Raw genomic sequence first — 25,188 nt, 5'->3', positions numbered from 1 at the left:
GCAGAAGAGCGCACATGTACACACACACACACACACACACACACACACACACACACCACGGCGTGCTTCCCAAGACACAGCAGCTTTGCGCAGACCTGACTCCTCAGAAGCCCCCACGGGAAAGTACCCTGCATGTCTACTAGTCAGCCTCCCTGCTCCTCGCGGGGGCGTTCTTCTGAGGGAGCCACCTGTGGGTTGTGTACACAGTGGTGCCACCTGCACACATTCACACATGCATCTACACTCCATCGCATGCCCTCACACACTTGTCTGTATTCTCACACATCCACTCTCAGTCTCCCACCAGTGCACACTTGCTCCTGTGAATTCTGACACACTCAACTACACACATTCGCATGCTCACACTGACTCAAACTCATCCTGAACACTCTCACTTTCACACTCATTCTCATTCATGCTCCCACGTCCACTCTCACATGTACACCCGAGTCTTGCACACTTACCCATTCTTATGCTTGCAGTGATTCTCACACTCACTCTAACACACTTGAGTTCACATCTACACTCCCAGAATCACTGACTACCAAGCCTATGAAGTATGAATCTGAACAAGTAGCTCATCTTTAAAATGGGGAAGTCAGGGACTGGAGAGATGGCTTGGTGGTTAAGAGCACTGACTATTCTTCCAAAGGATCTGGGTTCAATTCCCAGCACCCACATGTCAACTCACAGCTGTCTGTAACTCCAGTTCCAGGGGATCTGGCATCCTAAATACCAATGCACATAAAATAAAAATAAAGTTTAAAAAATGAGGAAATCATTTCTGCCTAATATGAGCTACTTTAGGGGACACTGTGCCAAGCGTTTAATATACAGCATCTCCTTCATTCCTCATAGAGAGCTTGAATGTGGTTACCACCATGCCATTTACAGATAAGAAAACTGAGGCTTAGAGATGCTGAGAAACCTGCCCAAAGTCTAGAATCTAGGTCTAATTGAGATTGGAAATTTTGCTCACTGATTCTAAACCCCAGGCTTATAATCACTGCTCCATGCCATCTTCCCCTTGAGCCTCTCTCCTGGGGCCAGCCAGAGTCAAGTTCACAACTGGGAGCAGAAAGGAGCCTTGCCTGCAGAGGACCTCCTTGCATCTAACCACCTGACCTCTGGCCCCAGCTACCTTGTGGCAAATGCCAGGAGACAGAACCAGAGACTCCCTGTCCTCTGCCCACTGTTCACCCACCATCCTTTCTTCCTCTCTCCAGGTGTGGCCACGTACACAGACAAGTTGTTCAAGTTCCGTAATAACCGGTGGGAAGACGTCCTAAGTGATGACGTCAATGTGGCCCGTGGAGTGGCCAGCCTCTTTGCCGGACGCTCAGTGGCCTGTGTGGACAGGACGGTGAGTGCCGGGACACATGAGGGCCTGGAAAGGAGCAGAGGGACCCCTTGATGTCAGAGCCAGGAGAGGACTCCTCAGGTAGACATCCCCTTGTGGAATAGTGACAGCCACCTTGAGGACAGAGCCCAGGGCTGTCCCACCTTGGTAGCTGCCGATGTCCCACACAGAGTAGAAGGAAAATACTGAGAACCAGGGCTTCAGGCTGAGTGAAATCGTATCTATCTCTTGTGCAACCCTCCCAGTGACCTGACCCCGTGGAAGCAACAGAGGGTTCATGATCATGAATATCAGATTCTTAGGGGAGGGCGGAGGCTCAGCTTGGAGCAATGGCTTAGCTGGGGACCCAAAATAGATCAGGGACATGAAGCAAAGTCCAGTACCGAATGGGGTGCTCCTTCATTCATTCAGCTAGTACTAAATGCCCCGGTGAGGAAGGCACTGAGTTTTGTGGCCTCCTGTACACATTTATAGAACACTGAAGGTGTGACGGGAGTGCAAAAGTGGTCAAGGTAGGGTTACCTGAATATTCTAGAACCTTAGTTCATCAGTGGTTCCATGAACACCTTCCTAGTACATCCTGCCCAGAGGTGTTCAACCCAAAACACGGGGAGGTTTGCCTGAATGGAAGTGGTGAGAGCGTCTGCCGTCCATGACCTGAGGAGCTAGGTCCCAGCAGCCCGAGACAGACTCCTGGAGAAGTGGTTTGTCCCTCCTGTCACCAGGTCCCCTGCCACCCACCTGCTCGGCTCTATAACAATAATCACTGCACTGGAGTCCCAGCTGCTGCCCTGCTCCGTAGGGCATCTCTGGCCCCAGTTCTGGGGCTGAAGGGGCAGGCTCCAACTTTGGATTGAGATGGCACAGAGGGATTGGGGATTCAGTGTGAATGTTCGCAGCAGGGGCCTCCAGGCCTTGGGGGAAGGCAGGTGCCAGGTATAAATATTTATTTCTTAACAAGCTGGTACTGGGAAGAGAAGCCAAGCTGGGCTGTGAAGCCACATTTAGCCCTGACCTGAATCCATGCCACCTGGACTCCTGCCTGGTAGGAGGGGACAGTGAGGCGGGTCTAAAGTCTCGAGAGCATGGAGGGTCCTGGGTGTCAGGTCTGGTCACAGCTGGGGATCTTGTCCACATGCCTCCTGCTTCCCGCCTCCCTGGTCAAGGCTAAGCCTCCCACATTGGCCTAAGTAGGAAGTTCCCCCAGAACTGGAGGGAGGAGCTGAAGGTTAATCAGAGATGCTCTCTATGTCCCAGCAAGGTCATCCACACACTGGCGTTTAAACACAAGACAAAGGGCTGTGTAGGAGGCAATGGGAAAGGGGCCAGCAACCTCAGCACAGTGGGTGATGTGCAGAAGCTGCCTGCTCCCCACGGGGCCTCCTCACTCCATCCTCCCAGGCCTTGGAGAACTGGGGGGAAAGCCTTTCAGTGGGTCACCACCAGGGGAAAAGGTGCTTTCTGAGTCCACCACCTTGGCCATTCCTGGGGCCTACGAATTGTGAAGAATGAGCTGGGAGAGGCCAAGGCCCGTGTGGAAACTAGAAGACAGGGATGCAGTGTGGCACAGGAAACACAAGAACAACGATGAAGGACGAGAGACAAAAGCAGCCTCCGCTTGCGCAGCTAACCATGCATGGAGTCCCGTGCACAGGACTCCTCTTCCAGAACCTTTACAATAGCCCACGAGGTACCAGCTACCATTATCACCTTCTACAGATATGGAAATTAAGGCTTGAAGCAATTAAATAACTTGACCTTGGTCACATAATAAATGGCAGGCACAACTGGGAATTGAACTCTGTCTGCCCAAAAACAGCACACGCCTCTTCATCCCTCGGCTACCCTGGCTCTGGGTACAGTGATAATAGACAGACGTCTCTAACCCAGGCTTTCTGGAAGCTCCACTCAAGCCAACTTCATTTGGCCCCACAGCCCCCACCTGGGGGGGAGGGTTGATCTTACGGGTCAGTGGTTCTGAAAGTGTGGTCCCCAGACTTGTTGGCATACCCAGTCTTAGGAAGGAAGATTCAGAGGCTGCGGAGATGACTCGGCAGGTAAGAGTGCTTGCTGCCCAAGCCTAAGGACCTGAGTTCAAATCCCCAGAAGCCATGTAAAAAGCCAGGCATGGTTCTGCAGGCACTTGTCATCTGGTCCTGTGGGGTTAGAGACAGGAGGATCTGTGGGGCTCGCCAGCCACCAACCCAGCTCCGGGGCCAATGAGAGATCCTGTCTCAGGAGAACATGGTGGACAGTGACAGAACAGGACACACGTCCCTCCTCTGGACTCTGTGTGTGCACTAGTGTGAACAGACCCTGTCTTTCTATCCTTCAGACCAGCTCAATCAGAAACGCCAGGGATAAGACCCAGAGACACGGTTCAGTTCGGGGGACCTACAGGAGGTTGTGATGTGTGCTCAGGGGAGTGTGCCACTGGCCCAGCCATGCACCCCTACTCTGCTCTGCTCTGCTCCAGACCTGGAGCACCCTCCTGCCCTTTTAGCTCATCGCACTCATTCACCTTCCTGGATCGAGCTCAAAGCTGATCTCTTACAAGAAGCGTCCCCTAGTCAATAATGATTATGCCTCATGTTTACATAGCATTTTTATCTTTTCAAAGACTTTTCACATACATTGTCTCATTTCATCTTCTCAGCCACCCTGCCAGGAAGCAGGGGGAATTAGATCCCCATTTAGCACATGCAAGAGGCAGCCTGTAGCCCTTGATGGATGTGCCCAAGGCTGAAGTCATTCAGGGCCTGAGGCTAGACCAGGACTGGGCTAATAGGCTCTCACTGGTGCTTTTTAGAGTCCGGAGTCACTGGTAAGCAGCAGCAACATAGCCTGGAAATCTGTTTCCCTCTCCCTTTTCCGGGTAGTACTGAGCTTAGAACCAAGGGCCTCATTCATGCTAGGCAGCGCCCACTGGACCATTGAGCTACAGCCTCTGCATCACCTGGAAGTCTGTTAGACACGCACATCCTCCAGGCCCGTTCCAGACCCCTTGAGTCAGAATCTCTAGGAATGGGGCCGAGAGTCTGTGGCCACAAGTCCTCCAGGTGATTCTGATGTGAGCTCTGGAACCACCATCCAGAAACACCTCCCCATACCTGTTGTAGACCCAGAGCTCCAGAAATAACTCCCATGCCTGGTGTAGACTCAGCAACCAGAAACACCTCCCATACCTGGTGTAGACCCAGAACTCCAGAAACACCTCCCGTGCCCTGGTGTAGACCCAACAACCAGAAACACCTCCCATGCCCTGGTGTAGACCCAGCATCCAGAAATACCTCCCATCCCCTGGTGTAGACCCAGCAACCAGAAACACCTCCCATGCCCTGGTGTAGACCCAGAACTCCAGAAATACCTCCCGTGCCCTGGTGTCATCCCACCCTCTTAGAACTACTGTGGTCAGGCTCACATGTGAATTTCCACAATCGTCAACACCTACAACACACCTGTTTATCTGTTTTGTCACCCAGATGAATTGAAGTAAGGATCTAGGTATAACTGAATTTTATAAAGCTTCTAATTTGTGTCAGAGTGCATTTGAGCCCATGTGGGCTTAATTACCCACTTGTCGAGGAACTTGCTAGCAGCTGGTGGGGTCAGGAACGGTTCGCCAGGGTGCACTTTTCCATTTGGCCTTCTCTTCCTCACTTCGTCCAGTCACTGCACGCACACATATGGAGCTCCCGTGATGGATACGAGTGAGAACCTCTCATAGTTTTCTCCTATTGAGACTCCAACGGGTTGTAAAGCATCCCACACTTCACCTTTGCCTGAGTGTCCTGTGGGATCTTACTGAAATACAGATTCTTGTTAAGCAGGTCTGGGGCGGGCCCTGACGTTCTGTAGTTCTAACACCGGCTCCCAAATGGCATCGGGGTGCTGGTCCAGGGACTGCTTTGAGTAATGGGACCTGTAAGGCACCGATTCCCAGATAACAGGTTGAGACTTGCTAGCCCAGCGGCCTCCCGGTCTCCAATTTCATCTCCTAACACTTCCTGCCTTGTGTTTGACCTCTGGCGACACTGAACCAGCTGCCATCTTTCCCTGAGTCCGCCATTCTCCGCCTCTGCCTGGAAGGTTCTTTCCCTCTGTTTCACTGGCTCTTAGAAAACCTTTTCTTAAGCTCATGGTGAGGCGCCTGCCTCCAGGCTGCAAGCCTCTCTTCGGTGAGACCAGGAAACCCCGTGCCTGTGTCTGGAATGCGCTTGTGTGGTTTGGACACCTCTGTGTCCCCTGAAGACTCTAAGCTCCTTCCCTGTCCTCGCCCATCAAGTCACCCCCACTTGAGTGTCTCTGGATCAGCTCTGCCCCCCCCCCAATAAAAGGGTCCACAGTAGGTGTGAAGTGAGTGATCATGATGCCTTGGGATAAGAGAATGAAGCAAGCAGAGAAGGTCAATAAGGATGAGCACATCAGCTTGTCACCTCAAGCTCAGCTATTTCTCTTTTCTCTCTGGCTGGCCTTCCACACTAGACTTTATGCCACCTAAGGACAGAGACAGTGGGTTCAGAACTCATCGAAGAACACTTTGTAAACAGTGAGAGCTTGTGGGATAACTTCTGGAGGAAAGTGGTGGAAAGATAATAGGGAAGCTGGAAACAGATTTAGAAGCTGTGTGTATCTCTTGGGAAGAAGGAGGCATCCACCGGAGAAATGACACCATTATAATAACAGGCAGAAAGGAATCTTTTATCAGCAGGGTTTGGACTACTGAAGAGAACGGCTACTGAAGCAGAAGCCAGTGCCCGGGGCTTCTCTGAGATGCAAAGAAAAAGAAAGAAAAAGAAGGGAGGTGGTATTATAAAGGCCGAAACAGTGAACTATCTCTTCCTGATAAGCTGGGGAGACAAGGCTGGAGGAGGATGGAAGACCTCAGGAATCTGCACCTTTCCTGCAAGGAGGAGAGGGAGCAGGCTCAGGAATTTGCTCGTCATCTCGGCTGGAGTGGGCTTGAATGGGAGCGAGAGAGACGGAGAATAATGGGAACTGGTAGATCAATCAATCAGCAAATATTTATTGAGCAGCTACCCTGGCTGGCAGCTGGAGCGAGCTCAGCTGGAGGGAGGCACATTAGAAAATTGTCTATAAAAAGGTGGTTGTGGGGGAGAGGGAGAGATGTGTTCTTCTGGAACAGGATAGAACCAGCAAGGCTGCTTTGTTGTCTGGCTCGGGAGATGGGCACCGTCCACATGGCAGCCGTTGTCATGAGCACCTCTTGGGGTTGTAGCCCACACAGACTTCACCCCGCTGGCAAAGCTAGGATCCCTGGGGCAGAGGCAGCTTCTGGGGAAGCCGGGACTAAGATGCGGCTTCTCACCTCCTTCCATTATTCCTCAGGGCTCCGGACGATACTCCATCTACATCGCTAACTATGCCTATGGTGATGTGGGGCCTGATGCCCTCATTGAAATGGACCCCGAGGCCAGTGACCTGTCCCGGGGGATCCTGGCCCTCAGGGATGTGGCTGCTGAGGCAGGGGTCAGCAAGTACACAGGTATGCCAAGTTTGTGGAGGCTGTGAGTGGAGGGGGTGGGACTGGGGTCCTGCAGAGGTGTGTCTAATTCATCAGCAACCAGGAGGACAGAGAAGGTGTATAAACCCCCGAGCAGGGATGAAGGCATCATCCCCTCCCACCATGTATGCTGCCCCTCCAAGGGGAGGTGAGATGCCTGGCAGGTGTGAGCTGGGGGTGCTGGGGGCACCATACAACAGGCACAGGAGCTTGCCGAAGACTGGGAGGAAAAGAACACTGTGTCATCCTGTCCCAGGAACCTCTTGCCCCCTCCCCTGCTATAACCCCAGTGATGAGTGAGCAGATTGCGTTGGAGAAAACTGACAGATCACAAGAACCGAGATTTAAAGCTTTCTTTATTGCCCAACAGCAGATGAAATTATTTACTTACACATAAGCAGCCAGGAATTGAGCGCTAAGTCCCTAAGCTTCGGCTGGGTCCCGTCTCGGATAACTGAGCTCAAAGAATTGCATTCTTGTTCCAAACCCTCTCCGGCACTTTTTATGGAAGGTGCGCTCCCCCCTCAACTTTCTGGATGGGGGACCTATTGTCAGAGCCTCTGACAGGAGCTCTTTCTAGGGAAGGCTGTTTTTCTAATTCCAGCAGGGCTGCTGACTAAACTCTGATAATCTGCCAATAGGCTGTTGATGGCAGAGCCATCCAGTTCCTGTTTTGAGTGCCAAAAATCAGGAAGCCAGGGCTGTGCATAACAACTCGGCCTTGTTCACACCCGCCCTGCAGTTGGGTGTAGAAATTCTCCAGTTAGCTAGCCTTCCCTGTACATCTGCTCCAAGTTGTACAGACACTACCAAAGCTGTGGCCAGCCTGAGCTCAAAGCTTGGAGACGGACAGTGGCATGGGAAGTCATGTGGGCATCGCCCTTCCCCCAGACACTTGGCCAGTAGCAAATCTCCAAGTTCCACCCAGGAAAGGTTGCCCTGACCTGCTAGAGTTGATGGTGCCCTCACCCAGCCAACTCGCCACCTCCATGAAAGAGATTAATGCCGACCTATCTGACAAAGTTTGTGGTCACAGATGACTAGACAGTAGTTTGTGTGGCTCAAGCCCCATCAAAGCGCCTGGGAGCCCTGGGCATGAACGTGCCTCAGAAAGGCTGAGTGTCAGTAATAAACCATGTTTCCCTGGGAAGAAGAATAAACATGAGGCGCTTCAGCCCAGATTGGTACAGTCAATTTTTCTGAGTAAGCTCCCAGTTCTGTGTACTGGGCTGGCTTGGCAATTAAGTGCCTTGATCTTGCAGGAAGGGAGGGGTGCGGGCTGGGGGATGAAACACTTGAAAATGATGAGATGGAAGGGAGGCAAGGACTGGGAGAGTGCATTACACACAGAACGGAAGAATCCGGGAGGTTGGAGCATGAAGGGGGCATTGTTCACGCTGGCTGGGCTGGCACAGAACCCAGCAGGGAGAAGGGGGGCTGAGCAAAGACAGCTGAGGAACAGAGACGCTATGAGAGCCCCAGCCAACTGTGCCGGCCATTCTGGAAGGATAGGGCAACCCAAGGCGGGGCCAGCAGCTTCTGTGGAGGCATGGAGGAGGCCAGGGCAGCTGGCATGCCCAGAGGACACATAAGAGCAGTTCTGCAGACTTCCAGAAGCCATTTGGCTGGCAAGAACCAATTTGGCCCACCAAGTTACTGTTCTGTCTGCCCGCCTTCCTCAGCCCCCCAACACTATTCTGCATCCCCCACTTGTCACTCAGTTAATGACACATGGACATCTGGCTGGAAAATGGCCCCGGAGTGCTCCCTTGAGCCCTGGGAATGAACCCCAAATGTAAGGGCCACTACGCTGAGCCCAGCCCAATGGCTGAGACTCCGGGCAGGTAGCCAGTGCTCATCGCCAGAACAGTGGAAGGGGTCTGAGAAGCCGGGGGGAGTGAGCAAGGCCTAAGCAGGCTGGAGAGAAACAAGCAGTGGCCAGATGTGCTTCAGAGAACTGGGCTCTCTACAGATAAGCCACACAGCCCCGATTTTCCGGGGCAGCCATGTGGCCTGGGAGGACCTCCCATTTACCAAGGGAGCAAACTAGGTCCAAATAGCAGAAAGGACTCACCCAAGGTCATTTAGGAGATTTATAGAAAACCAGCACTTGGGGCCCTATCTCCTGATGCTTAAACTAGCCACAAGCAGCTGGCCTTTCTAATGACCTCCACCTTGAGTATCTTGCTCCAGTCTGGTAAAGGGAAGGCCCCTCGCCCACTGGATTATGCATTGGCCGACAGGCCCCTGAACTGTGTACCCAGGTTGTCAGGCTGAAGCAGCTGTCTGGCCTGGGGTGCCCAGGACAGCAGGCTGCAGTGACGAGGGCCAATGGCACACACACCATGCACAGGTTGCTATGCTATGCAGGAAGGGGGAGGGGAGATCTCTCCAGACACTATTGATTCTGGCATCGACTGCCACTCTGCTGGGTCACAGTGCCATCTAGTGGCTGAAATGCTGCTCTCAGGGGACTGAGGGCCCCTGGAGGGCATCGGAACCAGGGCTGCCAGGACTGAAGCAGTGGGAAGCCTGCTGCCCTTGCTGTGACTCCCTGAACACTCCAAGCCCTAACCTCTCCGCCTACCAGAGACCTCTTGGAGCCAGGAAGTGCCGGGAGCTGAGGTGTGTGGGAACCTTGAAGCATGGGTTCCATCCTGTAGAAGGCTTGGCAGAGGAGAGAGAGAGAAGTAGCAAAGTCCTGTGGTATGTCTCCAGGCACCTTCACCCGGCCAGCTAGCAGAGAGGCAAAAGGGAGTAGGCTGCCATTTGCAGATCCCACCTGCACCATGCCTGCCTGCCTAGACAGCCATAGAAAACAATGACCTCTCCCAACATAGATTCTACCTTCACTGTGTTTTGAAGAACTAAAGAGCTCAGGGAGCCGGGCAGTGATGGCGCACGCCTTTAATCCCAGCACTCGGGAGGCAGAGCCAGGCGGATCTCTGTGAGTTCGAAGGCGCAAAGCTACACAGAGAAACCCTGTCTCAGAAAAAAAAAAAAAGAGCTCAGGGAATGCCTATGGTCTCTCACACACTCACATCTACCCTGTGGCTCTGACAGAGTGGCACCAGGGTCCTTTGCTGGGCATCTCCTGGGATCCTCAAGCTGAACTCAGGAATGGAGCTGAGGGAGCCAGCCCACCTGTCATGGAGGCATGAAGGCTGTGTCTTCAGGCCTGGATACCACATAGGCACCTTCGTTCCCTCCCCAGATGGAGTCCAGCTTTCTATCACACTTTCCTCCGCACACAGCCTCACCCAGGCCCTACCCTTTCCCCAGGACCTCCGCATTCAGGCCTTGCCCTTTGAGGGAGCATCTGCCTAGGCTGCAAGGTGGTGATTAAAGAAGCCTTAAAGGAAATCTGGAAAGAAAATGAAGGGGGATTTATGGTGTTGGGTGGAGAGTTCTGCTGTTGGCTGGGAGCAGCGTGGAACAAAGCGGAGGGCAGATCTGATTTATAGGAAGTCATTATTGGAGGAGACGGAGAGGCCCAAAGCCCAGCTGAGCCCTTCTGGCAGATTCCCATCAGTAGTGTGGCTGGTGCCTCGGGGTGGGGGCTGAGGAGCCTCCCAGGTTCCCAGGTGGGTGCCAGGCTTCTAGCAGTAGCTCAGCCACATCCAGCAGCTAGGACCAGGCAAGGCCAGAGTGACAGGTACCTCAGCCAGGTCCAGAGCCCCAGAGGGGTCCCCAAAGGAGTTCCCAAGGTTCGGGATACAGGAGGACCATTTCCCAGCGGTATCGGGTGCATTTGATAATTATCAGAGGAGTCTGTCCTTGTTTTGAAGTGACTAGATGTGTGATAGGCTAAAACTTTGATTTTTACCTAAATGTTTCTCAGCTGTCTCCAGAGATTTTAAAGAGATGACACTGGCAGCCGCACCCCAGAGGTGCCAGTATAATCCCTTCCCTATTGAAAGGGGAGCAGGGGACCTGAGCAGAAGTGTCAGAGAAGCAAGCTGAGGAGAGAGCGTGCGGGCTTGAGTTGGAACCCTAATCCCTGCCAACTGTGATTGCTCCTACATAAGCCTCAGCTTGCTCACCTGGAAAATGGAGGGAATTGGGGGACATTGAAAAGGTATTAGCCAAAACAAACAACATTTTAGTTACATTGGACAAGTGTACTCAAGAGTTGTACTGTACACTATGGTGACCATGGTTAATAACAATACATTGTATTCCTGCATGACACCAAGAAGATAGACTCTAAGTGTTCACAGAATTAAAATAATTCATATGTGAGATGCATATGTTAATTAGCTCATTTTAGTCATTTCATAGCATACACATTCTTCAAAACATGTTGTATGTGATAAACATATGCAATTTATTATTTCTCAGTTAAGAAAGTGTTGGTGATGAGACACATGAGAACTAAGTGAGATGTGTGCCATAAACAGACAAGACTTTCTAGTCTTTACCACTCTGCTCAACAGCTTCTGCATGTCTGGTGGACACAGAAATGTTCTTCCTACAGCCTCTGGTGGCCCATTTGGAAACCTTCAAGGAAGCAGGGGTTGGAGAGACCTGAGCTGAGTGTCCTTGCCTGGCAGTGCCGGCTCCCACGCAGTCTCACCGTCCAGCTTGCCTGGCATCAGCACTCTCTCCCCACACCAACACAGCCTCAGCACTTCCATTTGGAATTATGCAGGAAATAAACTTAGAAAGGAGAACCCCATTTTACCATCCTACCTCTTGTCCCCTTCTCCAACTCACACCTTCCATCCCTCTGCCTCACACATTCTCCGGCATCTTAGCCCAACTCTTTTACCATATGCTCTTGGATGTTCTTGGCGGCCGATGAACCTTGGTATCCATGAGAACCCTGTTTCTACAAGATTCCAGTAGGAGAATGTCACGGTCCATGCCCTTTCAATGAGGAGCCCTGGCCTCCACTGCAGTGGGTATAGAAACATCCCGATGTGATAAACATATGCAATTTATTATTTCTCAGTTAAGAAAGTGGTGGTGATGAGACACACCCCCGAGTGCCATGACACCTAACGTGAGATGTGTGTGCCCATCCCCAGCACACAGGACAGGGCCACCAGACTCTTCCCTCTAGTCCTTTACCCACTCTGGCCTCACACAGCTTCTGCATGGCCCTTCTGTGCTGGGTGGACACAGCAGGAAATGCCCTTCTTCCTACAGCCTCTGGTGGCCCATTTGGAAACCTTCAAGGAAGCAGGGGTTGGAGAGACCTGAGCTGAGTGTCCTTGCCTGGCAGTGCCGGCTCCCACGCAGTCTCACCGTCCAGCCTTGCCTGGCATCAGCAGTCTCTCCCCACACCAACACAGCCTCAGCACTTCCATTTGGAATTATGCAGGAAATAAACTTAGAAAGGAGAACCCCATTTTACCATCCTACCTCTTGTCCCCTTCTCCAACTCACACCTTCCATCCCTCTGCCTCACACATTCTCCGGCATCTTAGCCCAACTCTTTTACCATATGCTCTTGGATGTTCTTGGCGGCCGATGAACCTTGGTATCCATGAGAACCCTGTTTCTACAAGATTCCAGTAGGAGAATGTCACGGGTCCATGCCCTTTCAATGAGGAGCCCCTGGGCCTCCACTGCAGTGAAACAATGGGCAGGATGTTTATCCTTTGGTCCAGTTTGGAGGATGCATCTGTTGAAAAGCAAAAATTTAAGGGTCATCCCATCACCGTCCCCTTCATTTTGCAGTGCAGGGGAGTGATACCTAGAGGTCTCCTTCCAAAGTTCCTGAAGCAAGAGAGAGGGAATGGCCCAGGAGAGAACTCAGGAGGCCCTTCCTCAGAAACTGGATCCCCATCTGCTGCTTCATCCCTGGGTCAGCAGCCCACACATAGTTCAGAGTGTGTGATCCATCCACAGCCTCTGCCTCCCTCCCCATCCAGGCCCTGAGGGCTGGGAGACGGACCCCTGCACCAGAACCGCACTGGAGACAGCATCCAAATACAGGTCTGGAGGGGCGGGTACTGAGACTAGCCAAGGCTGCTTCCCCACAGGGGGCGGAGTCCAGTGAGCAGACAGGGAAGCCTGAAAGTGGCAAGGGGAAGTGGGGACTTCAGAGGGCCATTTCCCCCGGAACCCCCAACCTCTCTGACAGCCTTGTCAGAGTGGCACATGTCCTTGGGAAGGAAGGGGAGACGGAATCATTCAAAGCCCCACAGCATAACAAAGGGCCTTTGAAGCTTGAAGTGCTGGGCAAAAATAAAGTGATATTATTCACTCAGCAGGTGGTAAATAGTCCCAGCTAATGACTGTGTGGCACCTGACATTTTCCAAGATACCTTCCAAAATTCATCCCACTTAATATTTATGACACCCCTGAGAAGGAGCTATTATTATTACCAGTTTATTTCATAGATGAGAAAACAGAAGCCTAGAAAGGTTAAGTGATATGCCCAAGGTCACACAGCTCAAGCTTGGACTTGCGGATCACCAGTCCTGAGGGCTGGCATTCCACCACCGCAGCCTCAACTGGGGAAGCCTGTGTCTGCAAGAGAGGGTGCTGGCTTCACACAGCGAAGAATTCATTGACAAGGGTGGAGTCGACGCCATCAGGGTGTCCCTGACCGCCCTCTGGATAGCCCCGTATGGTGTGGTTTATGCTGAACCTAGGCAGAGGAGGGGAGCGTGGGTGTCCCAAAGCAGGAAGAAAAGGAGAAACGGGTCCTGGGAGAAGATCTGCTGCTCCCTTTGTCCCTGGCCCGCCAAGAGGAGTCACAGAAGGGCAGTTTTGATGGGGGGGGGGGTCTGTTGGTCTCAAGAGTTTCCCTTGTGGCATCAGTGACCGGTGCAGCACCTGGCTGCCCTGCCTTAGACCCCAGTTTGGACACTATCCTAAGGTTTCTGGAGATGAGCCCCAAAAGGCTGGCTCCCTGACTGTGAACTCACCTGCTCCCCAACTGTGTGGCCAACTTGCCAAGAAGGAGTTGTGGGTAACATCTCTGTTATGGTCCGGTTGCTATGGCAATAAATTGCTGCTAATTAGTAGTGTGGTTACCATGGCAATTTTCTAGTAATTACAGGTTACAAATGGTGCAAGGCTTCAACCCAACCCAATTAGTTAATTAGAAAGATTTAGAAATTTGTCCAAAAGGGAAATAACCTGCTTTGTAGAAAATGAAGGGAATGTGTCACAGCTTGGGAGCCAGAGGCAGAGAGGAAATTGGAGGATGCCACAGAGAGAGAAAGACTGAGTTGCATGGTGGCAAGTCCTGAATCCTACCTGGAATTTCCTGGAAGCCCTCACCTGGATGGGAGTCTGGCAGTGACCAGGGCAGGGACAGCCACCACCAGCTCCTCTTTTTAACGGGCAGAGGCGATGCCCAGGTCATGTCTCAGCATCCTCCCTACAGGCTGTGTGGAAAGTGACTGGGAAGTCAGCACCCTACTCCATGGCCTTCATGCTACCTGCTACCTCCCAGGAGGAGGACCCCCAGGAGTGATGGGGATTCTGTTGCTCATTTTCCCAAGACTGGACTCTCCTTTGAGACTTAATCTGATTACCTGGGAAGAAAGAATCCAGGATACAAAAGCCCAACAGGTATCAGTAGGGGGTCCAGCAAGAGTAACGAAAGTGGTAAAGCCCTTACGGGGGCCTGCCCTAGCTCCACTCGAGAACAAAGCCCCATAACTTGTCAGGGAGCATCTCCAGGAGGGGAGGAGGACCACGGGAGTCTGAGACCCCTCTCCTCAGCCACTTCACGAACCCCTGGATCCATCCAGAAATGGGTGGCCGGAAGCCTGACCATTAACACACGGCTCTGCTAGAGCTATCGTTTACTTAAGAACTCCGGCCCCAGTTTTCTCTTGTCACATTACCTAGTTCCTTAGAGCAATATGCCTCGTCCTTTAGTGGACATACGAGCCACACAGTGGTCTGGTCAGCGTGCAGGACTCGGGGGAGCCTGAGATTTTGCATTTCTGATTGTGGGGCACAGCAAGGCTGTAGGCTTCCCAAAACCTCCATCTCTCTTGCCTCACTTTTTAAAAATAGACTTCTGAAGACTCCATATTTATCATACACAACACGATGTTCTGAAATATATACGCCTTGTGGAATAGCTGGCCTGAACTAACATGCATTATTTTCCACTTGGGATAGGGTGGCTTACAACCCACCGTCTTAACCAGCTAGAGCAGCATGCATTTATTACCTGTACTCACCATAGTGTACAACAGTCTCTCTCCCACACTCTGACCCCCTGTTCAACTCTTCCCTTTTCCACTGTTATCCTTCCCCATCCCCCTCTTCACCCAGACCCTGGAAACCCCACTCTATGCCCTGCTTCTGTAGTTTGGCTCTCTAGACTCCACACCTCAGGGAAACCCTGCTTATCTGTCTCATCTCCGTTTGGCATGTTTTCCTCTCGGCTCATCTGTGTGGCCACAAATGACAGGATTTTCCTCTTTTGTAAGGCCGGATAGCATTTCATTGTGAAAACGTACCACATTTCTTTATTCAGTCTTCTGATGGACACCTAGCAAGGTTTCAGATTGGCGCTCATGAACAGTGCTAGAGTGGACCCAGGAGCTCAGACATCCCGAACCTACTGGCTTCATTTCCCTTGGAGGTGTATGCCCAGCAGTGAAATTGCTGGATTATATGTTAGTTCTCTTTTTTATTTTTCTGAGGGTTCACCACACTGCTTTGTGGTTGTACTAATTTATATTCCCTCCAAGCGTGTCTAGGGGTTCATTTCCCCTCCCTCCTGTTGGACATTTATTTTCTCACTCATTTGATTTTTATAAAGACTAAAAAAGAGCAAGTCAGGGGGCTGGAGAGATGGCTCAGAGGTTAAGAGCACTGACTGCTCTTCCAGAGGTCCTGAGTTCAATTCCCAGCAACCACATGGTGGCTCACAACCATCTGTAATGAGATCTGGTGCCCTCTTCTGACCTGCAGTCATACATGCTGTATACATAATAAATAAATCTTTAAAAAAAAAAAAAAGAGCAAGTCAGAAAAATCCCCATTCAACAGCAGAAGAAACTGACATTTGATGGGTAACAAGTTGTCTATAGTGAAGCATCTCGTGAGAATCTCCGCCCACTCCTTGTAGGGCTATTTCAACAGTTTCCCAGCATCCAGGGGCTGTGGCGGGTAAGGTTTCCCAGGTGTGAGTGGGTTTTCCAGGGAGCAGGTGAGGATCAGCAAGCTAAGGCTGTAGTTGAAGTGCTCTGGTTTGGGATGCTATGTTCAGGATGCATTAAGGTTGGACTTCTTATAATTGGGAGCTCAAAACTGATGTTAGTCCTCAAAGCCTAATGGAGAGCTGGCTTGGTTTGTGTCTTTAAAAAAAAATGTGAGCCTGGTGGTAGTGGCACACATCTTCAATCCCAATACTCAGGAGGCAGAGGCAGGAGGATCTCTGTGAGTTCAAGGCCAGCCTTGTCTACAGAGGAAGTTCCAGGACAGCCAGGACTATACAGAGAAACCTTTGTCTCAAGAAATAAATATATATATAGTGTATATATGTATATGTATATGCATATGCATATATATATGCTATTGGGTATTCTTCTCTCAAACTGCAAAAACAAGACTTATTTCTACAAGCCAAACAAAGAAAAGGCCAATTACCATCTCTCCTGGTCCGTCCTGATGCAGCTAGTCAGTGTGAACTTCTCCACTTTTCTCCGAACTCAAACGAACTTATACACACATCTATTCTGAAATGCCAAGAATTTTCCCACCTTTTTTAATAAATGTAAGATCGCACAGTACTGTTACTTGCCAAGTTGCTTCTTCTTCTTCTTCTTTTTTTTTTTTTTTTAACAATCTCAGGCACTCCTCCAAATCAATACATATGGATCTACATAGTCCTTTTAGTAGCTGCAGAATGATCCACCATATGGATGCCCCATAATCCATTCGGCCAGTTCACTACCAATGGACAAAACTGCTTAGTATTTCAACCAAAGCCCAAAAAGCATCCTTGGGTCTACAGCTGGGACCCACAGCCTGTCAGAGGCTACAGGCAGGACTGCCTTCCTAAGATTCTTAACCCAAGAGCACATGTACAGGTTTTGACCGGGTTTTCTGGGACTTGAAGTGGGACTTGAGGCCCTGCTGAGGGTCCTATAACTTGACTGTGCTCGAAGGGATAGAGCTGGGTTTAGGAATGCTGTGACTCCGCTGGTATGCATGGTGACCATACCCCGAGTTCCTGGGGCATGGAATGAAGCTCTTGGCACAAAGTGATCCCACCCAGCTCTTCTCCGGCCTTGGTACCATCAGGGTTATGGAGACTGGGAGCCAAGGTCTAGCTCAGGGAAGCATCCCAAAGTTCAGATCCCTCAGGCTTTTCCGGTTGTTTCCTTAAAGCAATTGATCTGGGTCCTGAGCAGTCCAGTCCTCCAGGCAGGGGTTGGCTGGGCACTAGGCACTCACTGTGGGTTCCCCCTCTTCTCCTAGCGGGCCGGGGTGTCAGCGTGGGCCCCATTCTCAGCAACAGTGCCTCAGATATCTTCTGTGACAATGAAAATGGACCCAACTTCCTCTTCCACAATCAAGGCAACGGGACATTTGTGGATGCTGCAGCTAGTGCTGGTGAGTAAGTGTGGACCTTTCCTGTGCCCTGGAGGTCCTGGGCCTGACGGACTGTGGACTCCTCTGCCACCCTCAAGCCACAGGGGTGTTTGCTGACCAGGCAGGGAGGCTCCTGCTCCTGGCATGCCCAGTGCCCACAGACAGCATTGGCCTGTGGACCTCTGAGTCTGCTTTTGTTTCCTAGCACAATCCTCCAGGCTCTCCCTCCCCAACTTGGTCTCTCCCCATTTATCTTCTTTTTTTTTTTTAACCTTTTTACATGTGTGCACATGTGTGGGTGTGGGTTTGTGTGCTGTGGCACTCAACTGGAGGTCTGAGGACAACTTGCAAAAGCCAGGCCTCTCCTTCTACCATGTGGTTCTCAGGGCTTGAACTCAGGTCTCGAGGCTGTCCAGCCTCTGGTTCCTGGTCATCCAGGCAGTGTTGGGCATGGGCTCCCTTTTGTGGCATGGGCCTCAAATTACACCAGTCATTGTTTAAACTAGTTCTGTTGTTTGGGGGGGTTGTTTTGTTTTTTGTTTTGTTTGGGGGAGTTGGTTGGATTTTTGTTATTGGTTTGGTTTGGTCTTTCCAGACGGGGTTTCTCTGTGTATCCCTGGCTGTCCTGGAGCTCGATCTGTAGTCCAAGCTGGTCTCAAACTCAGAGATCCGCCTGCCTCTGCCTCCCAAGTGCTGGGTTAAAGGTGTGTGCCACCAACAATCATGTCAAGAAGCTTTGCTAAGTTTCCGGCTAGTGCCAAGAGCTGGGAATGCTGACCTGAGTAAGGCCGAGACCACCCCACACTTAAGAAAGGAGCTAACACTCTAGATACACACGTCTGCATGAGCAGCTGTAATAAGGAGCAGGATAACATACAAATCAAACCATCATCATGGCTTCCAACTCTGCTCCCCTTCCTGCCTGTGATGATCTCCCATCAACCTCAGGAGCTTGCGTGTAGCATTCCTTTTGCTGGACTGCCCTCCCTCTTCTCTTCGAACTTCCGTGTGCCCTTCAACCTTCTGCCCAGGGTCACCTCTGAGAAGCATTTTCTTTCTTCCTCTTCTGGTTCCACTGCCCCTGGCATGTACCTCTGGCTCGGGTTCCTGCATTGCCCTCATGACTGGTCTGTGTGCTCCACAAGGACTGAGTGAGACCTTGTACTGTCCTCTCTTGGCGCCCAGGCGATGGCAGAATGGATACTTTCTAAAAAGGTTGCGGATGTGGTATGTGCTCTTCAGCCTCTTCCTCATCCCCATTTCCTCCCATCTTGAGAATGAATGACAGTTTCAGTGCACCTTCCCCTCGGAGCACAGGCAAGAGGTGACTGAGGAGCTGAACCCACAGATCTTAGGTCCCACCAGCTCTGCGGACAGCAGCATCTAAGCCCCCAGGCATGAGCTCATCCCTTCTCTCCGAGTGTCTCGCCCCCCACCTTCCTGCTCGGGAGTCTCCACACCCCAGCTGGCTACCTGTCACCCCACATCCTTGCCCCGGTGTCTCTCCTTCCCTGGCATAATAGGGTGTGGTCCTCTGGCCTGCCCTCTGAGCCCACCCCCTGCCTGGGCTGTGCTTGGCAGCAGCCGGTTTCGCTGCTGAGAAATCACAGAATGCAGAGAAGGAGGAAGCACAGAAAACTGAGAGCATTTGATACGGTGTTGAGGAGATGGAAGCAGAGGTGAGCGAACAAGCTGGAGTGGGAGAACGGATCAGGAGGAGGAGATGTGAGGTGCGAGGCCCGTAATTGGAAGTCAAAGCGATTGCAGGGGTTTAACAAGACATGTCAAGGGGGCATTCATCACCCAAACAGATGCCGCTGTGAAGTGCAGCTGGCACTCCTTAGTCCCGTGGAAAGGAACCAGCTCCTTGTCAAGGTGCCTACAGATAGGAGAGAAATAGGCCAGCTCAGAAGGCCACCGACCCGACGCTTAGGCAAGGGAGTTTGCAGAGAATTAATGGAATACCGGCCCTAGGGTTTGGGGGCTGTCTCCAGTCCCTTCAACCCCACCCTCTCCAACTGAGTCTCTGCCTTGTCTCCCATCACTGTTCAGCCCCTGACCTCTCTCCTCCGTGAGAACACCTCACCTCCAAGGTTCTCAGAGCTCCCACCCTGCCTTCTCAGGGTCACACTGCTTGCAGCAGCCCTGGAGTCTGCCCACCCCCTACCTCTAGTCTGTTGTTCTATGACCCTGTCCCCGGGCAACCTGTTTGTCCTTCCAAAGTGTCATCTTAGCTCTGCACCTGGGCCAGGAGTGGGCAGATCCGCCTCTATGCTCTGTCTCCAGGCTGTGCCTGCTCCATTCTCCCCTAGAATGGGCTCCTCCGTGGATGGCGAATCCCTTCCTGTTCTCGGAGGCCCGCGGTAGGTTCTCTGTCATGGTTGCTCTGTTTCCTCTGCTGTCACTAACATCCCCAGCTTGCCTGCTGTCAAATTATTTATGTCTCTTCATTCATTCAGCAAGTACTTACCGAGCGCTGTCATGCAACCGCAGACACCAAGGCAGACCTGCGGCACACAGGACCCACGGGGATGTGCTGACCTCAGGAGAGCGGAGCAGGTGGAGAGACCAGACCCCAAGCAAGGAGACCCCCAAAGACAGCACCAGGAAGGGGAAGACTAGGAAGATGAGGAGGGGGGCGGGTGGGAGAGGCTGCTTTAGGGGGCTGCGTTTTTTGTCTTTTTTATTCATCCTTTTAGTTTAGCGTAGAAAACATGAGGTTTATTGTGAGGTCTTCATACATGTATCATTATGCTTTGTTCTCAGTCACCGCCACACTGCCCTCCCCCTCATCATCCTACTGTCCCCTGCTTCCCTTTCCAAATCATCCCTTTCTGTCACAGATACTCTATTTATTGCCTTCTCTTATTCACCTTTAGGCCTCTTCCTTCATAAGCCTCTTTCAACTTTTATGTCAGGTTTTGTGTATATGTGTGTCATTTGTGGGCGTGCATGTGGTGTGTGTGTGTGTGTGTGCGTGTGCGTGTGCGTGTGTGTGTGTGTGTGTGTGTGTGTGTGTGTGTGTGTATAAACTTGGAGTCCACATATTCAAGAAAAATGAGCCAGGTGGTGGTGGTGCATGCCTTTAATCCCAGCACTCAGGAGGCAGAGGCCAGCCTGGTTTACAAAATGAGTTCTAAGACAGCCAAGGCTACCCAGAAAACCTGTCTCAAACAAGCAAAAAAAAAAAAAAAAAAAAAAAAAAACATTTAACATTTGTTTCCTGAACTTGGCTTGTTTTGTGGACCACTTTATGTGCACAGGTCATGAAAGGCTTCCTTAAAGGGTTAAGTTTCCAGGGGCCAGGGAGGCATCTGGAGAAGAGACACCAGCTAAAACAAAGATCTGGAATATAGGAAGAACTTGGTTCACTTAAGTGACAAAAGGACTGTGGTGACCAGGGATCAGTAGGTCAAGGAGACAGTAAAACCCAACAAAGACAAGATAAGGGCACAGTAAGCCAGAGTCTATGATCCCTGGGCAGAAATTTGAACTTGACCCGAAGTACTGGTGAACCCTTGAGGAGTTCAGCAAGAAGGATGAGATAATTTAATGTCTCCCTGTGGCCATGTGATAGTGGTGGGAAAGGCTTTGGTCCCCAGAACACCCATCGCTCTCCTTCTCCTAGACCATCCCTGAGCTGAGTCCAGGCAGCATGGAAGGGGATGGCTGTGCTACTTCTTGCCGCATGAGAACATCTGAATTCAACTGTGCCTCCCCATCTTCTCAGAAGAACAGGGACTGTGTGCGCGTCACCTTCTCTTGCTGCTGGAGGTGAATGCTTAGGGAACATGCACGGGATAGCACCCTGAAGCTCCTGCCTCTCCTCCCCAGGTGTGGATGACCCTCACCAGCACGGGCGAGGTGTGGCCCTGGCAGACTTCAACCGTGACGGCAAAGTGGACATCGTCTATGGCAACTGGAATGGCCCACACCGCCTCTATCTGCAGATGAGTGCTCACGGGAAGGTCCGATTTAGGGTAAGAACAGCCAGGTGCTGCGCAGTGGTTAGGCAGACCGTGAAATGGAGACCTGCCTTGTGCCTCCTGCTAAGTCTTTGGGCCTTGGGCCTCTCCAGAGCCAAGGGTGGGGTCCCAAGGAAGGTGACATTCAGGGGACAAAGACACCAGCCTCAACCATATGCAGGCTCTCGGGCCCAGAGCAGAAAGCAAGTGGCTGCAGAGAAAGAGACGTCTCCAAGGCAGCCCGCAGGAACTCTGTCAGCGAAAGTCATTCTTTGGCAACTCCTGTTCTTTGGGACTCCCGGGACGCCCCACCTGTAGCTGCTAACTGGGCTTTCCAGCTGAGGGCCGGGGAGGAACGATGGGAGAGGAGAGAAGTTGAGGCCAGGGAGCTCCCAGGTTGTCCCTAAGGTCAAATAAAGGATAGGCTAACCATACACACCCCCTGGTCCCCACCCTGAGCTGTCTGCGGAATGTAAGTGACAAGTCTTCTCCCCGAGGGCTGCTGGGTGGCAGTGATGAGCTTGAATTTGGGACTTTCTCAGCAGATGATAGAGTATGGATCTGATGAAGCTGATATCAAGGAGCCAGATTACTCTTGAAGTACGTAGGACTTGGTAAATAATAATAATAATAATAATAATAATAATAATAATAATAATAATGGGAAATGAAAGGTTATGGTATTCCCAACTTTATGAACACAGAGAATTATCCAAAATTCCCAAAGTCTGTGTGACTGTGAAGAGGCACCACCCACAGGTGTCTCCCATCCCTGCTGAGACTCCAGGCCATCTGGAGAGGATTCTTACCTTGAACTCGGGACATTGAGCCTGGATTCAGTGTGAGTTCCTCCTTTATCTAATGGCTAGCATACTCACAGAAGAAATGATTTGCCCTCCCTGTCCCAGGATATTTGACAATGTCTGGGAACATTCTGAATTGTCCTGACTGGGAGGAAAAAAGCCAGCGAGGCTGCTGCAGATGCCCCACAATACACAGGACAGTCCCCACTATAAAGTATCGCCTTTCTATGTTATAGTATAAAGGCTCCAGATGTCCTGTGCTGAGGTCAGAGAACATGCTGGCCTTCTGAGGCCCCTGCACAGAGCTCACAGCACAATAACAATAATAACAAATGTCCCATTTATCACATGCCACCCACGTGCCAGGATCCCTGATAAGAGCTTTACATAGATTATCTCGAAGCCCAGGCATGCAGAGGGGCAACCCCACGGGGGCCGTGTAAGTTTCCATTTTTACAGGATCGATGGAGCAGTAATGAGTTAGAGATCTTCAGGTCTCCCTGTTCCCCCAGTCTGAAGACCCTGCTCAGCCCACCCTGACCAGCCAGCCAGGCTCTTAATCAACCTCATTACAGGGCTGATGAGGGCTGTCACCCTCTCCTGACTCCAGGAGGAAGCATCTCTGCAGCTGAGCCAAGAAAGCTCGCTCCTTCCTGTGGTTCCAAAGCAGGCTGCAACAGGAGAGGAGGGCAGGGCCTGGTCCAAGGGCAGGGACTCCCAGAGAACCAGCTCAACCCATTCCAGCTCTCTTCACCTAGGCAATGGGATTTGGACAGCGCTGAGTGTCTTCAAGGAACAACCTACACACAGTGGGAGTGTTCTGCTCAGAAACAAAAGACCATCTGCACAGCTCTTCTTCCATTTCAGAGGCAAATCCCACACCTAGGACCCTGTGCCAGACCCTCTCAAGACTGCCAGCACTTGGGGGGAGGGTTCCCGGCTTGGCTGTCTTGGGTCCAGAGTTTCCCCATAAGTCCTGGGCAAGTGTAAATGATAATGACACTCCTCCAAATCATATGTCTCAACTACAATTCTAAGACTCCCGAGAAACAGGATAAGGAAGTAGGAGCAGTGAGAGACACAGCTAACGGATAATTCTGGCTTTGCATGGGGCCGGTGACATAGAGGAGGCAACACAGATTGCCAGTGATCTGTCTCCTGGCCACTCTGTGAGTACACCTGACATACAGGCCTCACAGTGTGGGCTGCTGCTATCCCACGGTGAGATCCAGCCCAAGGCTTGAGTGACCTCTCTAAGGTCAGCCAGTGCTGGAGCCTGGATTCAAAAGCAGGTGGTTTCCAGTGCCTTCCTAGCTTCTGGTTCAGCACTTGAGAAGGAAAGGTGCATGGTCAGAATCTTCGATCTGTAGCTCTGGCTCTGGCCCCCATCATTAGCAATCACTCTCTCTCTCTCTTCAAGACTCAGTTATCCCATCTGTAAAATGGAATGCTGACATCAGGCTGCTCAGGGGATTGGCAGGCAGGTTAAGTGTGATCTGGACTCAGCTCAGAGCACCCTCCCAGGTGTAAGCCGCAGCTGTGATCTGACCTCCTTGTTCTGCAAGCAGTCTGAAGTTTATGCAGTCCCACAGGTCACCACTCCAGGTCACAGCAGAGGGGACATAATAGAGGTGCTGAAGTAGAGAGGTGTGGGTTCTTGCTCACTGTTACCCTCCTGTCTTCTGACCGTCATCACTCTCTCCTCCAGGACATCGCCTCACCCAAGTTCTCCATGCCCTCTCCCGTCAGAACTGTCATTGTTGCCGACTTCGACAACGACCAGGAACTGGAAGTCTTCTTCAACAACATCGCCTACCGCAACTCTGCAGCTAATCGTCTCTTCCGGTACCATGTCCAGGCCATGGGGGCGACGCCAAGGGTCAGAGAAGCTGTGCCAGAGGAGGATGGTCCTTGATTAAGAGAGAGAGAGGAGGGGAGGACAGAAACCAGGCAAGATCGAGGGAGAGCTCTGAGTTAGACATCAGCCCTGGCTGTGGCTGGAAAATGAGTAGAGAGGACATGGTCCAGATAGGCCCATACCTCCATCCCCATGAGGTAGAACTCCCACAGCCACAGAAATGCTTCCAAAGTCAAGTCTGTTTGGATAAACCTGGGCTAAACAAAGAGGGTCTGGCTTGTTTACCAGAGACTTCTGAGCACCTATAACAGAACCACTGAGTATTTCAACTTCCAAAAAAAAATGGACAGTGTTCAAATAGATTTGGCCACAGGACACGTCTTTCAGAAATGTTTCTCAAAAGGATGGATGCTCTGTAGAGCACTCTTGGGGAACACTGGAAGAGATGATTAAGTATAGTTGGGCCTTTTCATTGGGACTGCCCCCCAGTAATGACAGGGAGACTTATTATTAACTATAAAATAGTTCAGCCATAGCTTAGGCTTGTTACTAACTAGCTCTTACAACTTAAATTAGCCCATTTTTATTAATCTATGTATTGCCACATGGCTCATGGCTTTACCTGTCCTCCAGCATATCTTGCTCCCTCTGTGTCTCCTGGCAACCCCACCTTTCTTCTTCCCAGCATTCTCTCTGCCCTGAAAAACCTACCTAGCTATTGGCCATTCAGTTTTTTATTAAGCCAATCCAAGTGACACAACTTCACAGTGTACAAAAAGATTATTCCACAACAGTTAAGGAAGAGAATGGAGAGGAAATCTTGGAGTCCTCATGCACCTGAGCATCGCATCTAAGGAAAAAGGGTCAGATTTCTAAGGTGATACATCTCCTGGGGACTGGAGGAATCTCCAAGGGCTTGTGTCGAGTCTTAGGGCCCACTTCAGATGTCCAGGTCAAATCTTAAGGGTTGAGGCCCAGGATTTTGTAGGCCTAGCAAGAGCAGCATGCACATGGCCATTCTTATCACACAGACATTTGGAAAGCAGTGCGGGAACAAACCTCACATGGTCTGGGATGTCACTAAGACATGTTGGGTCTGGAGAGCAGGTAGAGCAAAGGTCTCGGAGCCAGGAAATAGGTCAGGTCACCTGCTTGG

At 51.3% G+C, this 25,188-nt stretch overlaps 1 protein-coding gene across 3 annotated transcripts in view; it reads left to right on the top strand.

Annotated features, from left to right (window-relative positions):
• The window catches only part of Crtac1 (cartilage acidic protein 1), a 144,107-nt gene that overhangs the window by 101,234 nt on the left and 17,685 nt on the right, over positions 1-25,188 (top strand). For all 3 annotated transcript variants that reach the window (XM_028888852.2, XM_028888855.2, XM_037206985.1), the window contains exons 4-8: positions 1,227-1,363; positions 6,710-6,866; positions 17,293-17,427; positions 21,241-21,386; positions 23,883-24,019. In XM_028888852.2, the coding sequence (XP_028744685.1) occupies positions 1,227-1,363; positions 6,710-6,866; positions 17,293-17,427; positions 21,241-21,386; positions 23,883-24,019 (712 nt within the window). The remainder of the gene's footprint in view (positions 1-1,226; positions 1,364-6,709; positions 6,867-17,292; positions 17,428-21,240; positions 21,387-23,882; positions 24,020-25,188) is intronic.

This window comes from Peromyscus leucopus, chromosome 1 (genome assembly GCF_004664715.2).
Source record: "Peromyscus leucopus breed LL Stock chromosome 1, UCI_PerLeu_2.1, whole genome shotgun sequence".
NCBI lineage: Eukaryota > Metazoa > Chordata > Mammalia > Rodentia > Cricetidae > Peromyscus > Peromyscus leucopus.
The sequence above is the reverse complement of the archived record's forward strand: the minus strand, read 5'-3'. Positions and strand labels throughout refer to the sequence as shown.